At 34.9% G+C, this 20,969-nt stretch overlaps 1 protein-coding gene across 4 annotated transcripts in view; it reads left to right on the top strand.

The window, feature by feature from the left end:
* CD2AP (CD2 associated protein) overlaps positions 1–20,969 on the top strand; it is a 171,497-nt gene that overhangs the window by 56,943 nt on the left and 93,585 nt on the right. For all 4 annotated transcript variants that reach the window (XM_057494077.1, XM_057494074.1, XM_057494075.1 and 1 more), the window contains exons 4-5: positions 5,031–5,131; positions 8,108–8,228. In XM_057494077.1, the coding sequence (XP_057350060.1) occupies positions 5,031–5,131; positions 8,108–8,228 (222 nt within the window). The remainder of the gene's footprint in view (positions 1–5,030; positions 5,132–8,107; positions 8,229–20,969) is intronic.

Raw genomic sequence — 20,969 nt, 5'->3', positions numbered from 1 at the left:
TGATAAAAACTCTCAACAAAATGGGTATAGACAGCAAGTACCTCAACATTATAAAGGCCATACGACAAACCCACAACCAACATCATACTTAAAAGTGAGAAACTGAAAGCTTTGCCTTAAAAATCGGGAACAAGACAAGGAAGCCCACTCTCCCCATTTTTATTCAACATAGTTCTGGAGGTCCTAGCCATGGCAGTCAGACAACACAAAGAAATATAAGGCGTCCAGATTGGTAAGGAAGAAGTTAACCTGTCGCAGTTTGCAATCACATGATACTGTACATAGAAACCCTAAATAATCCACCCCAAAACTAATAGAATTAATAACTGAATTCAGCAAATTTGCAGGATACAAAATCAGTACACAGAAATCTGTTGCATTCCTGTATACTGATGATGAACTAGCAGAAAGAGAAATCAGGAAAACAGTTCCATTCACAGTTGCATCAAAAAGAATAAAATACCTAGGAATAAACCTAGCCAAGAAAGTGAAAGACCTATACCCTGAAAGCTAAAAGACACTCATGAGAGAAATTAAAGAAGATACCAGTAAATGGAAATACATCCCATCCTCATGGATTAGAAGAATTAATATTGTCAAAATGGCCATCCTGCCTAAAGTGATCTACAGATTCAAGGCAATCCCTATCAAAATACCAACAGCTTTCTTCAACAATCTAGAGCAAATAGTTCTAAAATTCGTATGGAACCACAAAAGACCCTGAGTAGCCAAAGCAATCCTGAGAAGGAAGAATAAAGCTGAAGGGATTATGACGTCAAGCTCTCCTACAAAGCCACAGTAATCAAGACAATTTGGTACTGACACAACACACGCATAGGCCAATGGAACAAACTAGAGAGCCCAGATATAAACCCAACCATATATGGTCAATTAATATACCATAAGGAGCCATGGACATAAACAATGGGGAAATGACAGCCTCTTCAACAACTGGTGTTGGCAAAACTGGACAGCTACATGCAAGAGAATGAAACTGGGTTATTGTCTAACCCCATATACAAAAGTAAACTCGAAATGTATCAAAGACCTGAATGTAAGTCATGAAACCATAAAACTCTTAGAAGAAAACATAGGCAATAATCTCTTGAATATAAACATGAGCAACTTTTTCCTGAATGTATCTCCTTGGGCAAGGGAAACAAAATTAAAAATGAACAAATGGGACTGCGTCAACCTAAAAAGCTTCTGTATAGCAAATGACACCATCAGCAGAACAAAAAGGCATTTTACAGTATGGGTATGGGAGAATATATTTGTAAATAACATAACCACAAGGGGTAACCTAAAATACATAAAGAACTCACATGCCTCAACACCCAGAAAGCAAATAATCCAATTAAAAAATGGGCTGACAATATGAACAGTTTTCCAAAGAAGAAATTCAGATGGCCAACAGGCATATTATCAAGGAAATGGAAATTAAAACCACAATGAGATACCACTTCACACCAGTTAGGATGGCCAACATCAAAAAAACTAGGAACAACAAATGATGGTGAGGCTGCAGAGAAAGGGGAACCCTCCTACACTGCTGGTGGGAATGTAAGCTAGTTCAACCATTGTGGAAAGCAATATGGAGGTTCCTCAAAAAACTAAAAATAGAAATGTCATTCGACCTGGGAATCCCACTCCTAGTAATTTACCCAAAGAATACAAATTCTGATTCAAAAAGATATATGCACCCTTATGTTTATTGCAGCACTATTTACCGTAGCCAAGATATGGAAGCACCCTATTGCCCATCAGTAGATGAATGGATAAAGAAAAGGTGGTACATATACACAATGGAATTCTATTCAGCCATAAGGAAGAAACAAATCCTACCATTTGCAACAACATGGATGGAGCCAAAGGATATTATGCTCAGTGAAATAAGCCAGGCAGAGAAAGACAAGTGCCAAATTACTTCCCTCATTTGTGGAGTATAACAAGGAAGCAAAACTGAAGGAACAAAAGAGCAGCAGACTCAGAGACTCCCATAAGGGACTGGGGGTTACCAAAGGGGAGGGGTGTGGGAGGGCGGGTGGGGAAGGAGGGAGATTTGGATTGAGGGGTATTATGTTTAATACACTTTGTATGAGGGGTCTCGGGTTAAGCAGTGTAGCACAGAAAAGGCAAATAGTGAATCTGGCATCTTACTACAGTGATGGACAGTGACTGCAATGGGGTATGGGTGGGGACTTGATAATAGGGGTAAATTTAGTAACCACATTTTCATGTGAAACCTTCATAAGAGTGTTTATCAATAATACCTTAATAAAAAATTAAAAAAAAAAAGTACTTTGAGACCTTGATGACAAGGTGATATTGAAAGATATTCCTGTAAACTCTAGAGTTGTTCTAAAAGTACAGTCATTGCTTATTTTCTTTTGTTCCTTTTATTGTAAAATACTTAAAAATCAGATATTAAGCTTTTTAGGAAGGGGGGACTGTTACAGAAGTGTGACTGTTTCTTATTTGGAGACTCTTGAGTCTTCTGCCTATTTGGTTGTCATGTCTGTTTTGCACGCCTTTCATGGTGTTGGTTCCATGTAATGTGCTGCATTTGTTTTGAGGGTTCAGTTGGATTTATTTATTTTTTGATAAAAAACCTCATGTATCTGTAGAATATCAGAGCTTAAGTAACTCTCTTGGTTATCTAGTCCAGTTCTTATATATTGTAGTTTTGGAAATTGATTCTAAACCAGAGAACTTAGGTCAAATACCTAGGTAATGATAGCTGTAGCCAAACCAAAGTTTTTTTACTTCTAAGTCAGTGATACTTCTATTGTAGCATGGCATTTTTTCTTTACTGTATAAAAAAGTGAGTTTTGAGATGTTACGGCCTGATTTGATGCAGTGAAATTGTACCCATCTATATTAACTGTTAGGATTCTCCTTTTGTTGACATGGAAAACAGTCTCTTTGGAATCCTTGTATTACTCACTCCTATTTCATTGGAGAATGTTCCCTTTATCTAGAATATCTGCTACATCTTTTCTGCCTTCTCCTATTTTGTTCATCTTTCATTGTATAACTCTTAACATTTCTTCTTCAAAGCCTCCCAGATCTGCTTCATTTCAAATCTGTCTTTTCTGTTGATCTTTGGGATATTTGTAGTTTGCACTAAATATTCTATTATTTAATGTATTTGTGATTTATTACTCATTGTTTAATGTGTATCCTGTCTCCTAAGATCTGGTAGTTCCTTAAGTGTGCATTTAAATTATTAAGAAAAATCTTAAGATTGTGGTTGAGTATTGATGGAATGTAGTTTCTCTTGGCATGGTATTTCTTGGCCTTGACACCATTTGGTTAGGCCTTGATTGATATTTGTTCATTAATTTGTTCAGAAATACCTAATGGATTTAGTATAAGCCAAGCACTATGCTAGGTGCTGGGGAGAAAGCAATTAACAAACCAGTGCTCACTTATCTTTAGCCTACAGAGTAGGGGAAGGACATATAAGACAGTAAGTTGTTATGATAGAATGAAAAGGGAAAAATGAGCTGTCAATGAAGAGGTAGGTTGTAGAAGTCAGTAGCGAGCGTTAAGTATAGGATGCTATGGAAGTTACTTTTACTCTAAAAATACCTAATCCAGAAAACTATTTGGGAGAAAGTTTCTTCTAAACCGATTACTGAAAATGAGTTGAACACAGACAATGATGGTCTTTGAGGATGAAAGTAGTATCCTTGGCAAAAGAAACAGTATACTTAAGTCAGTAGGAATAGAGTATGTCTCAACAAATTAGGAATCAGTATAACTAGATCATAGAGCACAAGACTGAGAATCACCTCATGATCTTGTTAAAGTGCATATTCTGATTCAGCCTGCTAGGGCTGCCCTAACAAATTACCACAGACTGGGTAAACAACAGAAGTGTATTCTCTCACAGTTCTGGGGGTTAGAAGTCCAAAATCAAGTTGCTGTCAGGGTTGGATTTTGGTGAGGCCTTTCTTCCTGACTTGCAGGTGTCCGCCTTCTCCCTGTGTCCTCACATGGCCGTGTATGTGCGCTCACACACTTGTATGCATGCACAATTAAATTAGGTGTGCGTGAGATTAGGGCCCTACTCTTACGACCTCTCTTAACCATAGATACCTCCCCAAAGGCCCGGTCTCCAAATACAGTCATATTGGGAGTATGGTTAGGGTTTCAGTACATGAATTTTGGGAGGGCACAATCAGTCCATTACAAGCAGGTTTGGGGTGGAGCCTGAGATAATTCTGCATTTCTAAGACGCTCTTAGGTGACACTGTTGCTGCTGGTTTGAGGAACATAGTCTGAGTAGCAAGAGGTATAATCCTTTAGTCAACTATACCTGGTCGTTTACCCATAGCTGCTTTAATGATTCACTTTTAAAGATGAGAGTGAGTGAATTCTCAATTCTTAGATGATTTTGTAAATCATGTGTGGTTATAAAAGACCATTCATTACTTATCTGAATAAGTGAAGCTTATTTGAAAAACTGAACACAGAGTATTTCTGTCTTCACCTATGTGTTTGTTTTTGTCTGTTAGAAAGTAAAACCATTAAAATAAAACATTTGTGCATTATGTGTCTTTTTAACACACATACTCTTAAATTAGTGCATTTTCAGTATTCCTAGACTTTGATCAGGAAGTAGTCTGAAAAATCACTGGCTTGGAGGACTTCTCTGTGATAAATTTGTTGCATTGTGTCTTTTATTGCCTGTATTTCTAGTCACAAAATTGGCAGTGGATATTTCACTTTGGTATAATTGGGGGGATCAGATGTATAAATAGGTTTTATTACTGGGAGCCTTATAACTTATTTGTAGTTCCTTTGAATTTATTTTAGGATGAGTAGCTTATAATATGGAGGCATGGTAGAAAGTCAACCAGAACTGACTGTGGTTAGCCACCTAGAATGCTTCTATGTTCAGTTTTTATCATACATACAAATCCTGTGATAATAAACATAGTATGTAAATAAAAGTACTGTATTTGTTTTATTAAAACAAGGTTTGTTCTTAACCTTATTTGTTACTGTGTTACTTCCCTTAGAGACCATGAAGCGTCAGTGTAAAGTTCTCTTTGAATACATTCCACAAAATGAGGATGAACTGGAGCTGAAAGTTGGAGATACTATTGATATTAATGAAGAGGTAAGGAAAACATATGTGTTGGAGATAAAGTAGAATATCTCTGGGTATTATAAAATTGCTTTTGTAAGAAGATTAGTATTTAGAATTTTTTGTCAGTTTCATTGTTTCTTATAAAAATTTTAAGATACTTTAAAATTAAGCTTTAATGACTTAATGGTTGTCTTGTATAGAAATAAAGCTTTACTCATCTTTGCTATACCTCATATTTGTATGCTGTATTTGTTATCTGTTGACTTCAGGAAAAAACTTTTTTAAGTTAAAAATTTATAAAATCCATGTAACTAATACTAAAAATAAGCCTTTTCTTTGATTCTGAATTCACGTTGGGCAAAAAGCAGTAATACAGAAGGAATTCTACCTTTTGCTTGGCAAAGGTATACAGAAGCAGAATCTTTTAAAAAAAAGCTTTGCCTTGTTTGAATTATCACATTCCTGTATTAACCAAAATCATTTTTCCCACATTTTAGTATCTTAGAATAAGATTTAAAAATATTTTAAAAATAACTTCTTATATCTCAGCTTTTACCATTAAAGGACTACTAAAGTTTTATTAGCAGCTGAAGGTGCCATTTTCAAAGTATATGTCTTGATATCATATATCATCACAGGAGTTGACTTTATGTCATAATATGCAATGTAAGTTAACACTTAACATTTATGTTAAAATTCTGATGTATTTATATCAAAGGTAATTCTTTTTTATTTCCACCAAGTGGCAATATTTAACATTTATTGAGTCTATATTATGTTTGAAGCAGTATGCTAAGGGTTTCACATTTGTTATTTACTTTAAATTATAAACAACCTAAGGAGATAGGAATTTTTGTCCCCATTTTATATATGAAGATTGATTCACAGAAGATAATGTGCTTGGTTGTTCCAATTACTGTTGCCGCATATAAAGCCATCCCAAACTTTGTGGCAAAGAGCATCTGTTTTATAAGGTTCCTGAGTTGTGTAGGTCAAGAATTCAGATAGGGCACAGCAGGGATGGCTTCCCTTTGTTCTGTGATGTCTGGGGGCCTCAGCTGGAAAGATTCAAAATTTGGTTCTGGTAGTGTTACAGGAGGGGTCTTTCACTGACATATCAGGTACCTAGAAGGCCTGAAGATTAGGAGTGCCTGTGGGGAGAGAGCCATTGTGTAGCTCCTCCTTTTGGCTTGGCTTTCTTACTGTATGAGGGCCTCAGAATAGTTGGATTTTATTACATGGCAGGGCAGAGCTCTTAAGTGTAAGCATTTCAGTGAACATGGTGGATAGCATTTTATAATCTAACTTGGAAGTGATGGTGTCACTTTGACCACATTTTGCTGGTTACAGGTAAGTCATAAGCCAGCAAGATTGAACAAGGTGGGGGGACAAAGACTTCCACTTTGTGATGGGAGGAGTGTTGAAATGACATTGTAGATGCACATGTGGTTAGAAAATCTTGTTCTAGTCATCTTTGCCCAGATTCATATTCCTGGCAGGAGAGGAGCCAGAATCCCAATCCACACAGTTTGTTTTTGAATTAGTGTTCTTTAGCACTATATTACCCTGCCTCTTAAAGATTCCTTAATAAGAATTATTATAGAATTATTTACCCTAAGTAACCAGTTATTGCTAACTTGGGGTTCCAGATGTAGATAACAGTTTTCTGATGTGCCTCTCTCTTTGTTGTGCCTGTTCCAGGTTGGTCTGTGCATCCCTTTCACATGGGGTTTGAAGAACTCCCAATCCTTGGGGGCCTCCTTAAGTCTTCTAGAAATTCTGAACTATTCACACTTGCTATCTTTCATTTCTCCCTCAAACAGCTTGTATTCTAGTCATCTTGTATTCCAGCTATATATATTTTATGAATAAGTCCTTTATTTTTATGTTACCATATTTTTCATATGCTTTGTACCCAGAAAACTCTTACTCAGCCTTTAATATCCAGTTCATTGTCATTTCCTTTCAAGTGAGGCTTTTTAAGCCCTTCCTATGTGCTCCTGGAGCATTTTGTTCTTACTTTTGTTATGGCACCTCTTGCATTGTATTGTTAACTATCTGCTTGTTGTTTATCTTCTTCTTTAGATTGTTTCATTCAAGGACAGAGATTTCTTATATGCAAATTTAAGTCTTTCCTTAGCAGTTGACACTGTGGCTTGCACATAGTGCCTGTTGGATGAATAACTACTAAAGTTTGCTTTATTTATTATGAGCTGAAAATTTTCTTAAACATAATTTAAAACAGGAAAAAGTTTTGATATTGCGTGTACTGCTGTTAAGTGAATTTTTACCTATTAAGACATTAGTATCCTTAGCAGAAACCGTACATTTTTAAAGTTATTAAATATTATTAAATAACTTCATGAAAATTGGATAACCTCATTATTAGTGAAATGTATATATTTTTCTAAAGAGCTTGATTCCTAAGGATGTATTTTGTTGGATAGGGAGTGTTTAATAAAGCGTGGCATCTGTACTTTAAAAATATGTTACTCTTCTTCATACTTGGGTTAAGACTCATTGTTCAAGTAAAAGGGTTAGTAATTTTATATGCCATTTAGGAAGTTATGTTCTTACATTCATCAAATATTTTTCAAATCAAAATTTCAAAATACTTAAACATATCGTAAGTCAAGGCTCAGTAGTGTTTGAAAGAGTGACATTCCAGAGAGAGGTTATCTACTTGCTGTTAATACATTATTCTTGGTTACCTGATACTTTTATGAAATTATTTACTTCATAGATTACAACTGATTATACATTCTCAGTGTAAATGTTGCAAAGTGCTATTGATCTATGACTAATCCCACATATAATTAATCCAATCCACTTAGATTTAATATACTTAAAATATATTTCGCTCTTTGTTTTTAATTAAGAGATTTAAAGGGATTAGTTTGCATCACTAACTTTGTGCTCATTCACTTCTGTAGCTTAACTTTTCCATGGGAAAAGATTTTTACTTTAGAGAAATTTTTATAATTTTTGAGTTGTGAACTCTTTCAGGTAGAAGAAGGCTGGTGGAGTGGAACCCTGAACAACAAGTTGGGACTGTTTCCCTCAAATTTTGTGAAAGAATTAGAGGTAACAGATGATGGTGAAACTCATGAAGCCCAGGAGGATTCAGGTAGACTATTTAAAAAATTTGAATAGATTTAAATAAACCTTATATACAGTGTTTATTTTGTATTTTTTGCAATTCTGTTCTTACTTTTGAACCAGGAACTTCAGCTTATCTACTTAAAAAAAAAACAGCTTGTGACAGGGACTTCAGATAAACTATATATCTAGGCAAATAATTCAGCAGTTTTCCTTCTCTGATGTCTGCTTCAACCTGAGGTATATCTTTAGTATCCTGATTATAAAGTGATACTACTTAAGTTATTATCTGATTTCTTCTAACTTAATATATACATATATACCATTTTGATTTGAGTTTGCAAATGGCCTATCTACTTCAGAAGTTTTAGAATTGAAAAAAAATCATGCTTTTGTTGTGTGCCATATTCAGATAATAGATTTTTTTTTCTTTGTGCAGCCAAAATGTCATTTATTTTGTGACTTCTGTCATCTAGAGACTCGCCCACAAATTCATATTAAATTTGCTCACCATTCTAAAGTATGCTTGAGAAAATTTTTTCCCAAAGGTAGATGAATTTTTTTACTTTTAAGAATTGCTGTAGATCCAAGAGGTTTTTTTAAAAGAAAAATTCTTACATGGTAATGCAGGGATAAGTAGATATTTTTCTTTATGCAACAGTGCATGTAGTGAGGTTTAGGGATTTGTGTTTGCATTAAGTAGTAGTATTTGGCAACTTTTTAATGATTAATAGGTTCATAGGTATTGAGTGGTAGACATAAAACCTTAAGGCTGCCAGTATCACTGTTTCTTTCAGAGCCAGAATAATGTCAAGGTTTGAAGATTGTTGTTTTAGTCCATTCGGGCTGCTATAACAAAATGCCACAGACTGGATAGCTTGTAAATTTATTTCTCATAGTTCTGGAGGCTGGGAAGTCCAAGATCAAAGTGCCAGCATGATTGATTCTGGTACAGTCCTTTTTCTGGTGTGTAGCTGGTAACTTCTCACTTGTGTTTTCACATGGTGGAAGAGGCCAGGACTCTCTCTGGAGCCTCTTTTCTAAGGCACGAATCATGTTTCTGAGGGCTCTGCCCTCATGACCTAATTATTTTTCAAAAACCCCACCTCTTAATACCATCACCTGTCACCTATGGAGTTAGGATTTCAACATTTGAATTCTGAGTGACACAAACGTTTAGACCATTACAGGTATAAATCATTCAAATCAACGAGATAGTTGTAAGGTTACCCAGATTGTTTCCTTACCTAAGACTTTCTGTTGTGTTATACTGGTACACTTACATGCTTTTTAATCTGTCTTTAGATAGATCATGCTATATGATGTTGGGCTCCCATGATCGCAGGGACTTGTGTTAGTCATCTTTGCATTACTGTAGTTTATTTGTTTACAAAATGGGAGTAATAATTTTTACCTAAAAGGGTTGTTATGTGATTTGGCAAGATAGTTCCTAAGCATAATGCTTGCAACATAGTAGATCGTAGTAGGTCTGTAAGCCTCAGTGTACTTAATGTAAGAAAATGAATTTTAGAGGAAAAGTATCTAAATATTTTTACATTTACTAGATGGTAGTATTAAACATAATTGATAAGAGGTATTGAGAAATCATTGTTGAGATTATTCCAAAAGTCTATGTGATGTTTTTAGTTCTACCATTTTAGACCTTATTAAGAAAGTTCATTAAAACTGTCCTCATTCATAATTATAGTTTGCAGTTTTTGAGAAGATTAGCAGTTTTTTTCCTACTTCTTAAAGTGGTGAGTCTTTAGAATAGCCAAGTAATCAAGTGGTAGAATAGGGCATGAAGTGATAGAGCAAGCTTTCAAACATGTAGATGTGCAGCCAGAAACTGCTAGTACAGTACCCTCATTTTATGGCAGAAAACCAAAATTTTGAGAAATCATGACTTATTTATTATTCTACATAAATATTTTCTTAGAAGAATCAGGACTTCAAAGCTTTTCTGATTCTGATTTCATTCCTGTGTACTTTTACACACTATTTGTCATATGGGTCTCTCCTTTAAATATCTATGATATTTTTGAAACATTTTTTTTTTAATTTGGAGAAAAAACTGCAAAAATTGAACAGAGCCCCCAAAAGCCCTTTATGCAGATTCGGCGATTGTTAATATTTTGCCCCATTTGCTAATTTATCATTTACTTTGTCTCACATAACTATAGTACAATTATCAAAGTCAAGACATTTAATATTGACAGTATTATATAATCCACAGTCCATAAGATCTTTAGCCTTGCTTTGTTGCTTTTGACCTTACTTTGTATAATGAATCCTAGTTTGGGCTTTTCTTCTGATTCTTCATGATTAGTTTCAGCTTATATTTTATGGTGGAATATGAAGTGATGATATCTCATTGCCTGGTAGCAGGAGGAACATACGTCTGTGTGTTTTATTACTGGTGATGTTAAATTTACTTGGTTAAAACTAAAACTGTGCTGCCACTGTAAGTTTACTGTTTTTTTCTTTATAATGATAAATGTCTTATGGGGAGATAACTTTGAACCTGTGTAAGTATCCTATTCATCATCAGACTTTTCCCTAACAGTTTTGAGCCTGAATAAATTTTGCCTGAATCAGTTACTACTGTGATAGTTGCAAAATGAAGATTTTCTAATTCCATCATCCCATCTGTGTTTATTACTTGACATTCTTCCCTAAAGAAGAATGTTTATCAGTGTGGACTCATGAGTGGATTCTTGTTTTTTTTTTACTAGGTATTAATCTGTTACTGTCATTATTATTTATTTTGATGCCGCCAGATTTGGCCAGTGAGAACTCCTTCAAATTAGTTTCTGTGACGTTTTGAGAGATAAACTTTATTGGAAGTATAATTGATATACAATAAATTGCCAATTTAAAATACACCATATGATGAATTGACAGACATATACATCCCTGAAATCCACAGCCACAATAGATCTATAGAACATTTCCATCACTCCCAAAATATATGTCATGCCCCTTTGCACTCTTTGGGGCATGACATTCTGTCTCTGGTCCCATGTTATCATACATCTACTTTTTAGTCATTATGGATTAGTTTACATTGCTGTGTCCTCTTGACGTGTCTCCATCATTTTTTGAGCACTTCCTTAGTTTGTGGTACAAGATATTTCAGGCTTGTTTGAACATTCCCTACTCCAGTCCTGGTTTCTTGGTTTAGACATTGAGATCTGAGTGCAAGTGTGCTCATTGCTCCTGGGGTGATACTGTTTCTAGGCCCTCTGAGTGGATAAAACTGGGGAATGCTTATACTCACTCACTGGCTCACTCACTCTCTCTTTTTCCCTCTCCTCCTTCCCTCCCTTTCATATTTGTATCATCCATCTATCTGTCTTTCTGTATGTCTGTCTGCCTGTCTGCTTATTCCTACAGGTACTTCTAATTCCAATTTAGTATTATAGGGTACCTTCTAGTCTGCAGTGATTAAATTTTTAAGCCCATCAACCATAGAGGTGAATGAAGTGAGTACTTCAGTTTGCTTTACTTTTAAGGGAATTGAATTTTTCTTAGTTTTAGTTATCTGTACTTTGCAAGTTCAATTATATTGCCTGTAAATATTTGCTTTTATATTCATTCATGAAATTATTAGTGCTTAAAAACAATATTATAATCTTTGGTGTTATCAGTAGATTGTGATGGGTATGGAAAAAACGCATAAATTAAATTTCTGAAAAGATGTAGAAGAGACCTTGGATTTTAGAAAGTGACAGGAAAAAAATGTTACTTTTCTTACATAGTTGTACTCTTATTTATTCTAGGTAGTAAACAGTATGTAACAGTTCTAGAAATGAAATCTAGGAATAATGAGTAAGATAATGAAGAAAAATTTCCAGTTAACTATAAATATACAAAATTTTCAGGTAAGGGTTTTAGAAAATTAAATCAATTTTAGTAATAATGAGCAATAGAGTAAAGATAAAATTTAATTTGATGAATTGTTTTAACTCTGCTCTGAGATTTAATAATAAAATAATGTGAATTTAGGAAGAAGTAGAGATTGGTTAATCAAGTAAATGTTTCTTAAATGTTTTATTGCTAAGTGCTGTGTTGGCTTTCTGAGGGTACAGAGTCCTTTCTACAGTCCAGGAGCTTAAGTTAACAGTCTGCTGATGGGTAAGGCAGATGTGAACTCAAGTTAAGTATAGTTGAGTCGAGAGTAAAATTATTTGAGTACCAAAAGTGTTGGTGGAAGATATTTCTAAACAATACAGTTCACCCTTGAACAATATCGGTTTGAACTATGCAGGTCCACTTAGATGCAGATTTTTTTCAATAAATATATTGGAAAGTATTTTGGAGATTTGCAACAATTTGAAAAAAAAACATTTTATTTTTTGTCATTTACATTATTATTAGAATACATATAACATACAAAATATGGTTAATTGTCAACTGTAAGTCTTCCGGTCAGCAGTAGGCTATTAGTATTTAAGTTTGTGGGGAGTCGAAAGTTACACATAGATTTTTAACTGTGAGGGGGTCGGTGCTCCTAATCCCCCCACATTGTTCAAGGGTCAGTTCTACATTGTTTGCCACTTTTTCTAAAACTTGCCTTGCAAATTTTCATCTTCACAGAAATATTCCAGGAAACATTAGAAATATAGTCTTAACTCTGATTGCAACTATCTTAGCATGGGTGTTAGTTCTAAATCCTATTGTTTCCCCCATAATTGTTCTTTCCCTTGTTTTCCTCTATACAAACTTTTCTGGGAAAATTTGTTAATTGTTATAAAACACTACATAAAATGAATCATCTTAACTATTTTTTAAATACAAAGTTCAGTAGTGTTATGTATAGTCACATTGTTGTGTAACAGATCTCCAGAACTTGTTTATTTCACAAAATCAAAACTATACACATTAAACAACTCCTCCTTCCTTGCTCCTGAAACCATTATTCTACTTTCTCTTTCTGTAATTTGACTACTTTAGATACCTCATATAAATGAAGTCATACAATATTTATCTTTTTTGTGACTGACTTATTTCACTTAATATATGCCCTCAAGATTTGCCCATGTTGTAGTATGTAACAGAATTTTGTTTTTTCAGATTGAATGATATATCATTGTATATATGAACTACATTTTGTTTAGCTATTCATCTGTTGATGGGCGTTTTAGTTTCTTAAACCTCTTGGCAGTTGTGAATAATACTGCTAAAATGTGAATATGCAGATGTAAAAGATGCCACTTTCAATTTGGATATATACCTGGAATTTCTGGATTATATGGTAATTCTGTTCTCATCCTCAGCAACCCTATTTCCTGTCTTTCTTTATATTAGTCATCCTGATGGGTAAGAGATGGCAGCTCATTATGATTTTGATTTGCATATCTCTTAATGATTTGTGATTTTGAGTATCTTTTCATGTGCTTGTTGACTTTTTATATATCATCTTTGGAGAAATGTCTATTTGAAGTCTTTTGTCTGTTTTTTAATTAGGCTATTTAGCTTTTGTTTTTGGTTGTAGGAATTCTTTTTGTATTCTGGTTATTAATCCCTGATCAGATATAGCATACACATTTATTTTCTACTATTCTGTTGATTATATCCTTTGATGTATAAAAATTTTTATGTTTAAAGTAGGTAGCCTCATTTGTCTGTTTTTGTATTGTTGCCTATGCTTTTAGTGTCATATCTAAGATATCATTGCTAAATCCAATGGTTATGAAGCTTTTTCCCTGTTTTTTTCTAGGAATTCTATAGTTTTGTTTTATGTTTAGGTCATTAATCTATTTTGAGTAAGTTTTATATACAATTTAAGTTAACATGTGAATATCCAATTTTCCCAGCAACATTTGTTGAAGAGACTGTCTTTTCCCCAGTGAGGGGTCTTGATACCCTTGTTGAAGTTCATTTGATGAATTCATGCAAACTTTTGTCATGACATAGGTGTAGACCTATTATACATGTTCATATGCCTTCCCTTTCCAATAGATTGTCAGCTGTGGATAGCTAGAGACTATTTCTTATTTTTCTTTGTTTCCTCACTGTTTACTATAGAGGTCCAAGAAATGAATAAATTGTAGTCTGCTTAATTTTTGTTCCAGAGTATTTTCTTTTCTTTTATGTCACTTAGGTGCCTTTTTATAGTGCCAGCACTTTGGAGGAAGAATAGTGTAAATAAAAATTCATAATTGATATATGGAACAGTTAGTCTTCATACCAGTTGATTATGTCATCTGTTTCTTGGAACACAAGGGAATGGTACTGATTATTTACAGAGAGTAGATGAATCTTTGTTAATTGCATGGTTACCTTACTTGCATGGAGCTCTGTGTTATGAAAACAAAGTCAAGGCCTTGATCATCAGTATTTATGGATGACTACTGCATTCCTAATCTGACAAGCCACCTTGATTAGATAGAGGGTGAGAGTATTGCTTTCTTATTTCTTGGTTCATAAACACCTTTGAGAAGCAAACAAAAGCTTTGCATTCTATGAAAGTACACATAGTAATCATAAGAAGTACATTTCTACATATTTCATGTGATTTATAGTTCATGTACACACAAATATAGGTAGATAGTATGTTCTCATGGTTTAAAAGTCAGTATTAAAAAAATATACATTAGACTACTTGTCACATTCAACTAGTCTCTTCTGCTTTGTTTTCTCAAAGCATTTGTACTTTCTTGTTATCCTGCTAGTGTTTGTTTATGCAGGTACACACAAAAACATGTATTTGTGTACTTCCTTCTTTCATAAACAAAAGGCAGCATACATAGTATGTTATTCAGGATATGCTGCAGTGAAAACAACCTGAAAATGATGGCTTACAACAATGACATAGCCACTTAGGGACCTGAGACTGATAGAGACTCCTTTTTGACATATGGTTCAATGCTTGCACAGGTAGGGGAAAAGGAACTTGGCTTTTCTCCTACCACACTATCTCATTTTTACTCCTCTGTGCCTTTCTGTCCTTTTTTAATTTCCTTGCTTTTTATGAGGAGTTAACCATATTTGAGTAATGACATGATAAAGTCACATTAAGCAGAGCATTTTTTATTACTAGGTGTTGCAGTAGGGTAGGGTGTTGTTGGGATGTTGCAATCAATCTTTTTCAATGCAGATGGTGAAACGAATATTTGTGATACTGTATAAACTGAACCCTTAAAACGTATAAAATTTAAAGTCCCTTATGGGACCACTAGCAAAATAAATTTAAATTAGGATATAGTTCATTAGCTTTACAATTATAAATACTTGGAGCATTTTCTTGCACTATTCATCTTTATTGAATTTTAGTAACTTCGCAGATTATATCCGTTAAAAAGGTACTTCCTTGCTTGCTTAACCCCTTTACAATACCAGTGCATTCTAAATATGGAGCTTTGTGATTATATATATATTGGGAGTCAGTGGTTGATGTATACTATAATTCCTTTTCTTTTTTAACTCTTAATTTTTTGGCAGAAATATTTTGCATACTGATGTGAATGCCAAGATGTGAGTGGTTAAGAACTTACAACTTTACTAATAAATGCATATAGTCCTTTAAGGTTTAAAGAGTTTGATCTTAAATGCGTTGTGACTTAAAGAATTGTTGTCCACATACCTGTGTCCTTATGAAGTCTGTCTGTAATTGGTGGTTTTATAGTTCTTTTTAGTCAGTAAAATAATGTATGCTTCTAGTAGCTGTTACAAGAATTGTAATTGATTATACATTATAAAATGTTATTTCTTGCTTACAGTATTGGAATGCCGTATCCACCACATTTGATTATTGGTAGCATAGTTTCTCCTTACACTCTTTTTCATTTAGTAGAGCTCTTCTTTTCATCAATAAACAAATATATGGGATAATGTTCTTGGTTCGACTGGCAAATCTGTAGCTATTCCTGCTAAGAAGATAATTCTGACTCTAGATAATAGGTGGTCAGTATTACCTGAGCCTTCATGGGTAATTTATTCTTATAACCTCAGTTTTTATTGAAGAACAGTAGAAGAAAAGTTAAAAGAAAGCTACAATTATATTTTTTATATGAATTTATAATCTCTTACTCAGTGGTTTCTGTATAATATCTCAATATAAAATATCTTCTAATATTAAACTTCAGGAAAAGTTTGCTTCTGTAGGGAAATGTTATGTTTCCATTTTTATAATGAAAGACTCATTTCACTTTGTCAAATACCTTTCTTGTTTAGAGTGTCCTATTGTCATCTTTCAGATTACACTTATTTGCTGAGTAGAACTTGGTTCAGTTTTCCCACTCACTCCGTAAAGCCAGTGACTACAGCTACCAATATTTTCCTCCCTTGTATAAATCTCCTCACATAAGCCTATAAAAATCTCTATTTAGTTGTCTGACAGGCATTTTAAACATAAGGTGGTTAAGACTGATAATCTGCTCTTTTTCTGTGCGCCAAAATCTGTTCTATCCAGTCTTCCTCATCTGAGTTAATGGCAAGTCCATTCTTCTTTTATTTAGAACAAAGAAATGGATTCATCTTTTACCCTGATACTGTGTACTTGATTCACTTGATAACAGATTTTTGTCACCTACTAAATAAATGTATGGAGCTATTTTCTTTCACCACCTCCACTACTGCCACCCAGTGTAAGTTACCTTTTGCTGTATAATTACAGGAGCATGTTATTTGCGATTACCTCTCTAGTGAATGTTTAAGTGCTCATCCTCCACATAGAGTAAAAGCCAAAGTATTTTTAAATTGGCTGCACAGCCCTCCATGATCTGACACCCCCATATGCCTCTCCTGATCTGTATGACTTTATTTCCTACTTAAATCTCCCCTTTGTTTACATTGGTCTGCTTACAGCCTTTGTACTTGCTGTTATATATCTTTGCCTCTGAGAGATCTTTACGGCTCAGGATTCTTTCAGAATTCTGCTCAGAAGTCATATTTCCAGTGAGGCCTTGCCTGACAGCTCTGTATAAAAAACAGCAAAAACTCATACCTCATACTCTTTAATTCCTTTATCATCTTTGATCATTCTTTGATGCATTATTATTACATATTATTCCTTATCTATTTCCTTATGTTTGTCTACCCCTGCATTAGTCATCTCTCTTAACTCCTCTTATCCAGGTCATTAACGATCTCCTTATTCCTAAATCTAGAATTACATCCTATTTCTTATTTTACTTAACCTCACAGTAGTATCTGACATTACATTCCATGCCCTTCCTGAAAGTGTCTCTTCCCCTGACTACCACACATTCAGAGGTTTCTTACTGCCTTGTACCTTTTTGGTCTTAGTTATTTGAGCTTGGCCCATAGTGTAATGTTGCTACATAGGATTATATTCTGCCCCACGATCTTTTCTGTTTTCACTCTGGACAGCCTCCCTAGGTGATAGGAGGAAAGGGGGTGAGGCAGTAGATAGAGTAAGTGTAAAGCTTTCAGCAGATGAGGACAACATATATTTAAGAATGTTTCTCTAATTACAAAAAAAATTAGAAAGGGAGAAGTGGAAGATGTAAATTCAGAAGAATGAGGTTTATCACCAGAACAAATTTACCTGGGAGGTTAGAGGTACATTATAAGTATCATGATTAGTCTTAATTGATTGGGGATAAATCAGAGTTAGTGCTGAAAGGCTGAGGGAGAGATGTCCAACTTCTGATTTCATCTATATGAAAAGAGAGATGCTAGGAATGAGGTGCAAAGTGGAGAGGTCAGAATTTTGAGGAGACTAAAATGGACTCAGCAGGGATTGTTAAAACATTTTGAGCCATGCATCCCTCTGGGCTTCACTGGGATACTAGAGGGATGCATGACATAAAATGTTTAAGAAAGCTTGATAAATGGTTCTTTAGGAGTTCTGGTCTCTTATGGGTAGGAAGAGTTATTCTCTTAGGAAGAGTCAGCTGAGGTTTCACTTGATTATTCAGGCTCCAGAGAAGATGATAGTTCTTACTGCTAATGGGGCACAAGATCCTTGTGAAATGATGTTGTACACGGATGTGCCAAAGGCTGTGATAGAAATTTGGTGTTTCACAACAGCCCAGTCTTCAGGAGTTAAGGTGGCGTATGGTTTACTTCTGTGTCTCTGATCCCATATTAGCGTTCAACTTGAGCTCCATCTTCTGGTGAACAGCTTTGTAAGGAAGATTGTTCTGAGGCTTTGATAATTTTACTGGTAATATATTATGAGTTTTTGTAAGTTACTTTTATAACCATACAGTCTTTCTAAAGATTCTTTTTAGGAACTAAGGAATACAGATTTTAAATCAAGTAAACACACACACATTTTCTTAGGAAATGTATTATTTTTAAAAATCTTTGAATGATGTAGAAAGATATCCTCTAAAATAAAAAAGGGGATTTTAGGTCAACAACTTTAGTAGATTCCAAATTCTTCTACTTGGTTTACATGTTTTACCTCTTCATTAGTTCCCCATTCACTTTAGTAATGAAGATGGATGCTTCCATTAACTGCTTAGTGTTTTCATCAGGTTTCTACTTTGTATTATTTTTTTTGCCACTCAATGCAATTTACATAAGGGTCCTTATTTGTGTTTTTTTCTTCAACAAGTAACTATATTTAGGGACTCTTAGTGGGTTTTTTAAAGTCATTTTGTATGGAGATACAAGCCATCAAATGTCTTTTCCTGTAGAGATTTAGTGAGAAAGGGATAAAGGAAGAGTTTTAGGCTAATAGGAAGACCTGCTGTTATGTTTTATGACTGACAGTGCCACTCATAAAATGCAGGTAAAATTTCTCTACAAATCTAGCAATTCAAGGACAATCTGGCAGATAAAGCATATGGACATAAAAATATTAGAAATACCATACAGGTAAGATTTGTGTTTTGTCTGATTATGAGATCTCCTGTCTGCCCTTCCTCCTTTTCTTTTGTCTCCCAGCCCACACCCCTTTCTTCCTTCTAGTGGCTAAGGCATTTTTCTCTTTTAATTTTTACTCCTTCTATGTGATCATACTCTTAATTTAATGGCTCTCAGTAATACATACTTAAATTTGTTAAAAATAATAGCATTTGAACCAGGCATTGTTTTAAGCACTTTATAGGAATCAGTTAATTTAATTATCATAGCAATCCTGTGAAGTATCCCATTGTACAATCTATGGTTTATTAATACCATAGATTGTTTTTTAAAAGGCCTCTCAGGTTAGGATTCCATTTACTAACTGGTGTTGAATATTGTTTTGTTTGACAGGCTAGTTACTGAGTCTGTGTATTACAGTAAGACTATAATTCTAGCAATAAAGGAATAAGACAGAGTGTAAATACCATCCTGTCATACAGACTGGGAAAGTGAACGAACTATAGGAAACAAATGTTTTCAAATGATAGGCAGTATAGGACTGAGGTTCTTGAGAAAAGAGGGAAGAAACAGGAAAACCCTGCAATTGCCCTGGATTACTGCTAGGATTACATTTCTGGACTGTGTACAGGAAGGGGAAACCTCAGCAGCAGGTTGTCAGTTTTGTTGAGTTGAGGTGTTAAAAATTCAAGCACAGGGAAGCCAAGGCAGTTAAAATTGTAGAGCCAAATACCTGAAAAGACAGAGGGGTGGTAAAAGCACCAGAAATGCGATTAGGGGGTTGCCTTCATTAGCAGAATATCAGTCTGTGAATGTGTAAAGTGAAACCGCATGAGGTTATGCATGAACAATTTGGGAAAAAAGAGCAATTATTGGGATTAACATGAATAATTCCTGATGCTTACAGAAGGTCAAGAATTGTTTGAATTCTCTCCATTCAGACTTGAGTCTTCATTGACATGAACAATTCAGTAGAAGGGTGAAATGGTTAAGTTACCCATAAAATGGAGGGTGTTGAGGGGACAGAGGCTCATGGTGGTATATAACTTGTTCAAGTTCTCCTTGCTGGTCTGTAGCAGAGACAGGTTTTATCTGGTCTGACTCCAGAGCCTGGGTTCTTTCCTCCCTCATACTTTCTGAAAACCAGGTCCCTCCTCCCCAGTCCTTGCTACCCCAGCATTTAACAGGGTACTCAACCTATGCAGGTCACTCAACAGTACTTGTGGAATTGAGGTGAATCTGACGTCAATACATCCACCGTATTGAGTGAACACACCTTTAAAGAAACTTTCCACAATGGTTGAACTAATTTACATTCCCCCCAGCAGCCCGACATTCTGTTTCAGATAAAGTCACTTTCTCTGGGAGCAGCTTAGGAACTTACAGTTCTTATGGACTGCCTTTCCTGCTGGGCAAAACCTCTGAGCTCCTGGTCTGCAGTTGAAAACAGTGGCAGTCTTCTTGTGGCATGGTACTCCTATTTAAGAAGCAGGGCACGGCCACTCTCCCCACTTCTATTCCACATAGTACTGGAGGTCCTAGCCACGGCAGTCAGACAACACAGAGAAATAAAAGGCATCCAGATTGGTAAGGAAGAAGTCAAACTGTCCCTGTTTGCAGATGACATGATATTGTACATAGAAAACCCTAAAGAATCCACTCCAAAACTACTAGATCTAATATCTGAATTCAGCAAAGTTGCAGGATACAAAATTAATACACAGAAATCTGTGGCATTCCTATACACTAACAATGAACTAGCAGAGAAAGAAATCAGGAAAACAATTCCATTCAAAATTGCATCAAAAAGAATAAAATATCTAGGAATAAACCTAACCAAGGAAGTGAAAGACCTATACTCTGAAAACTACAAGACACTCATGAGAGAAATTAAAGAAGATACCAATAAATGTAAACACATCCTGTGCTCATGGATAGGAAGAATTAATATTGTCAAAATGGCCATCCTGCCTAAAGCAATCTAGAT

The sequence above is a fragment of the Manis pentadactyla genome, chromosome 16 (assembly GCF_030020395.1).
Source record: "Manis pentadactyla isolate mManPen7 chromosome 16, mManPen7.hap1, whole genome shotgun sequence".
Classification (NCBI taxonomy): Eukaryota; Metazoa; Chordata; class Mammalia; order Pholidota; family Manidae; genus Manis; species Manis pentadactyla.
Note: the sequence above shows the minus strand (reverse complement) of the source record. Positions and strands in the feature narration are given on the sequence as shown.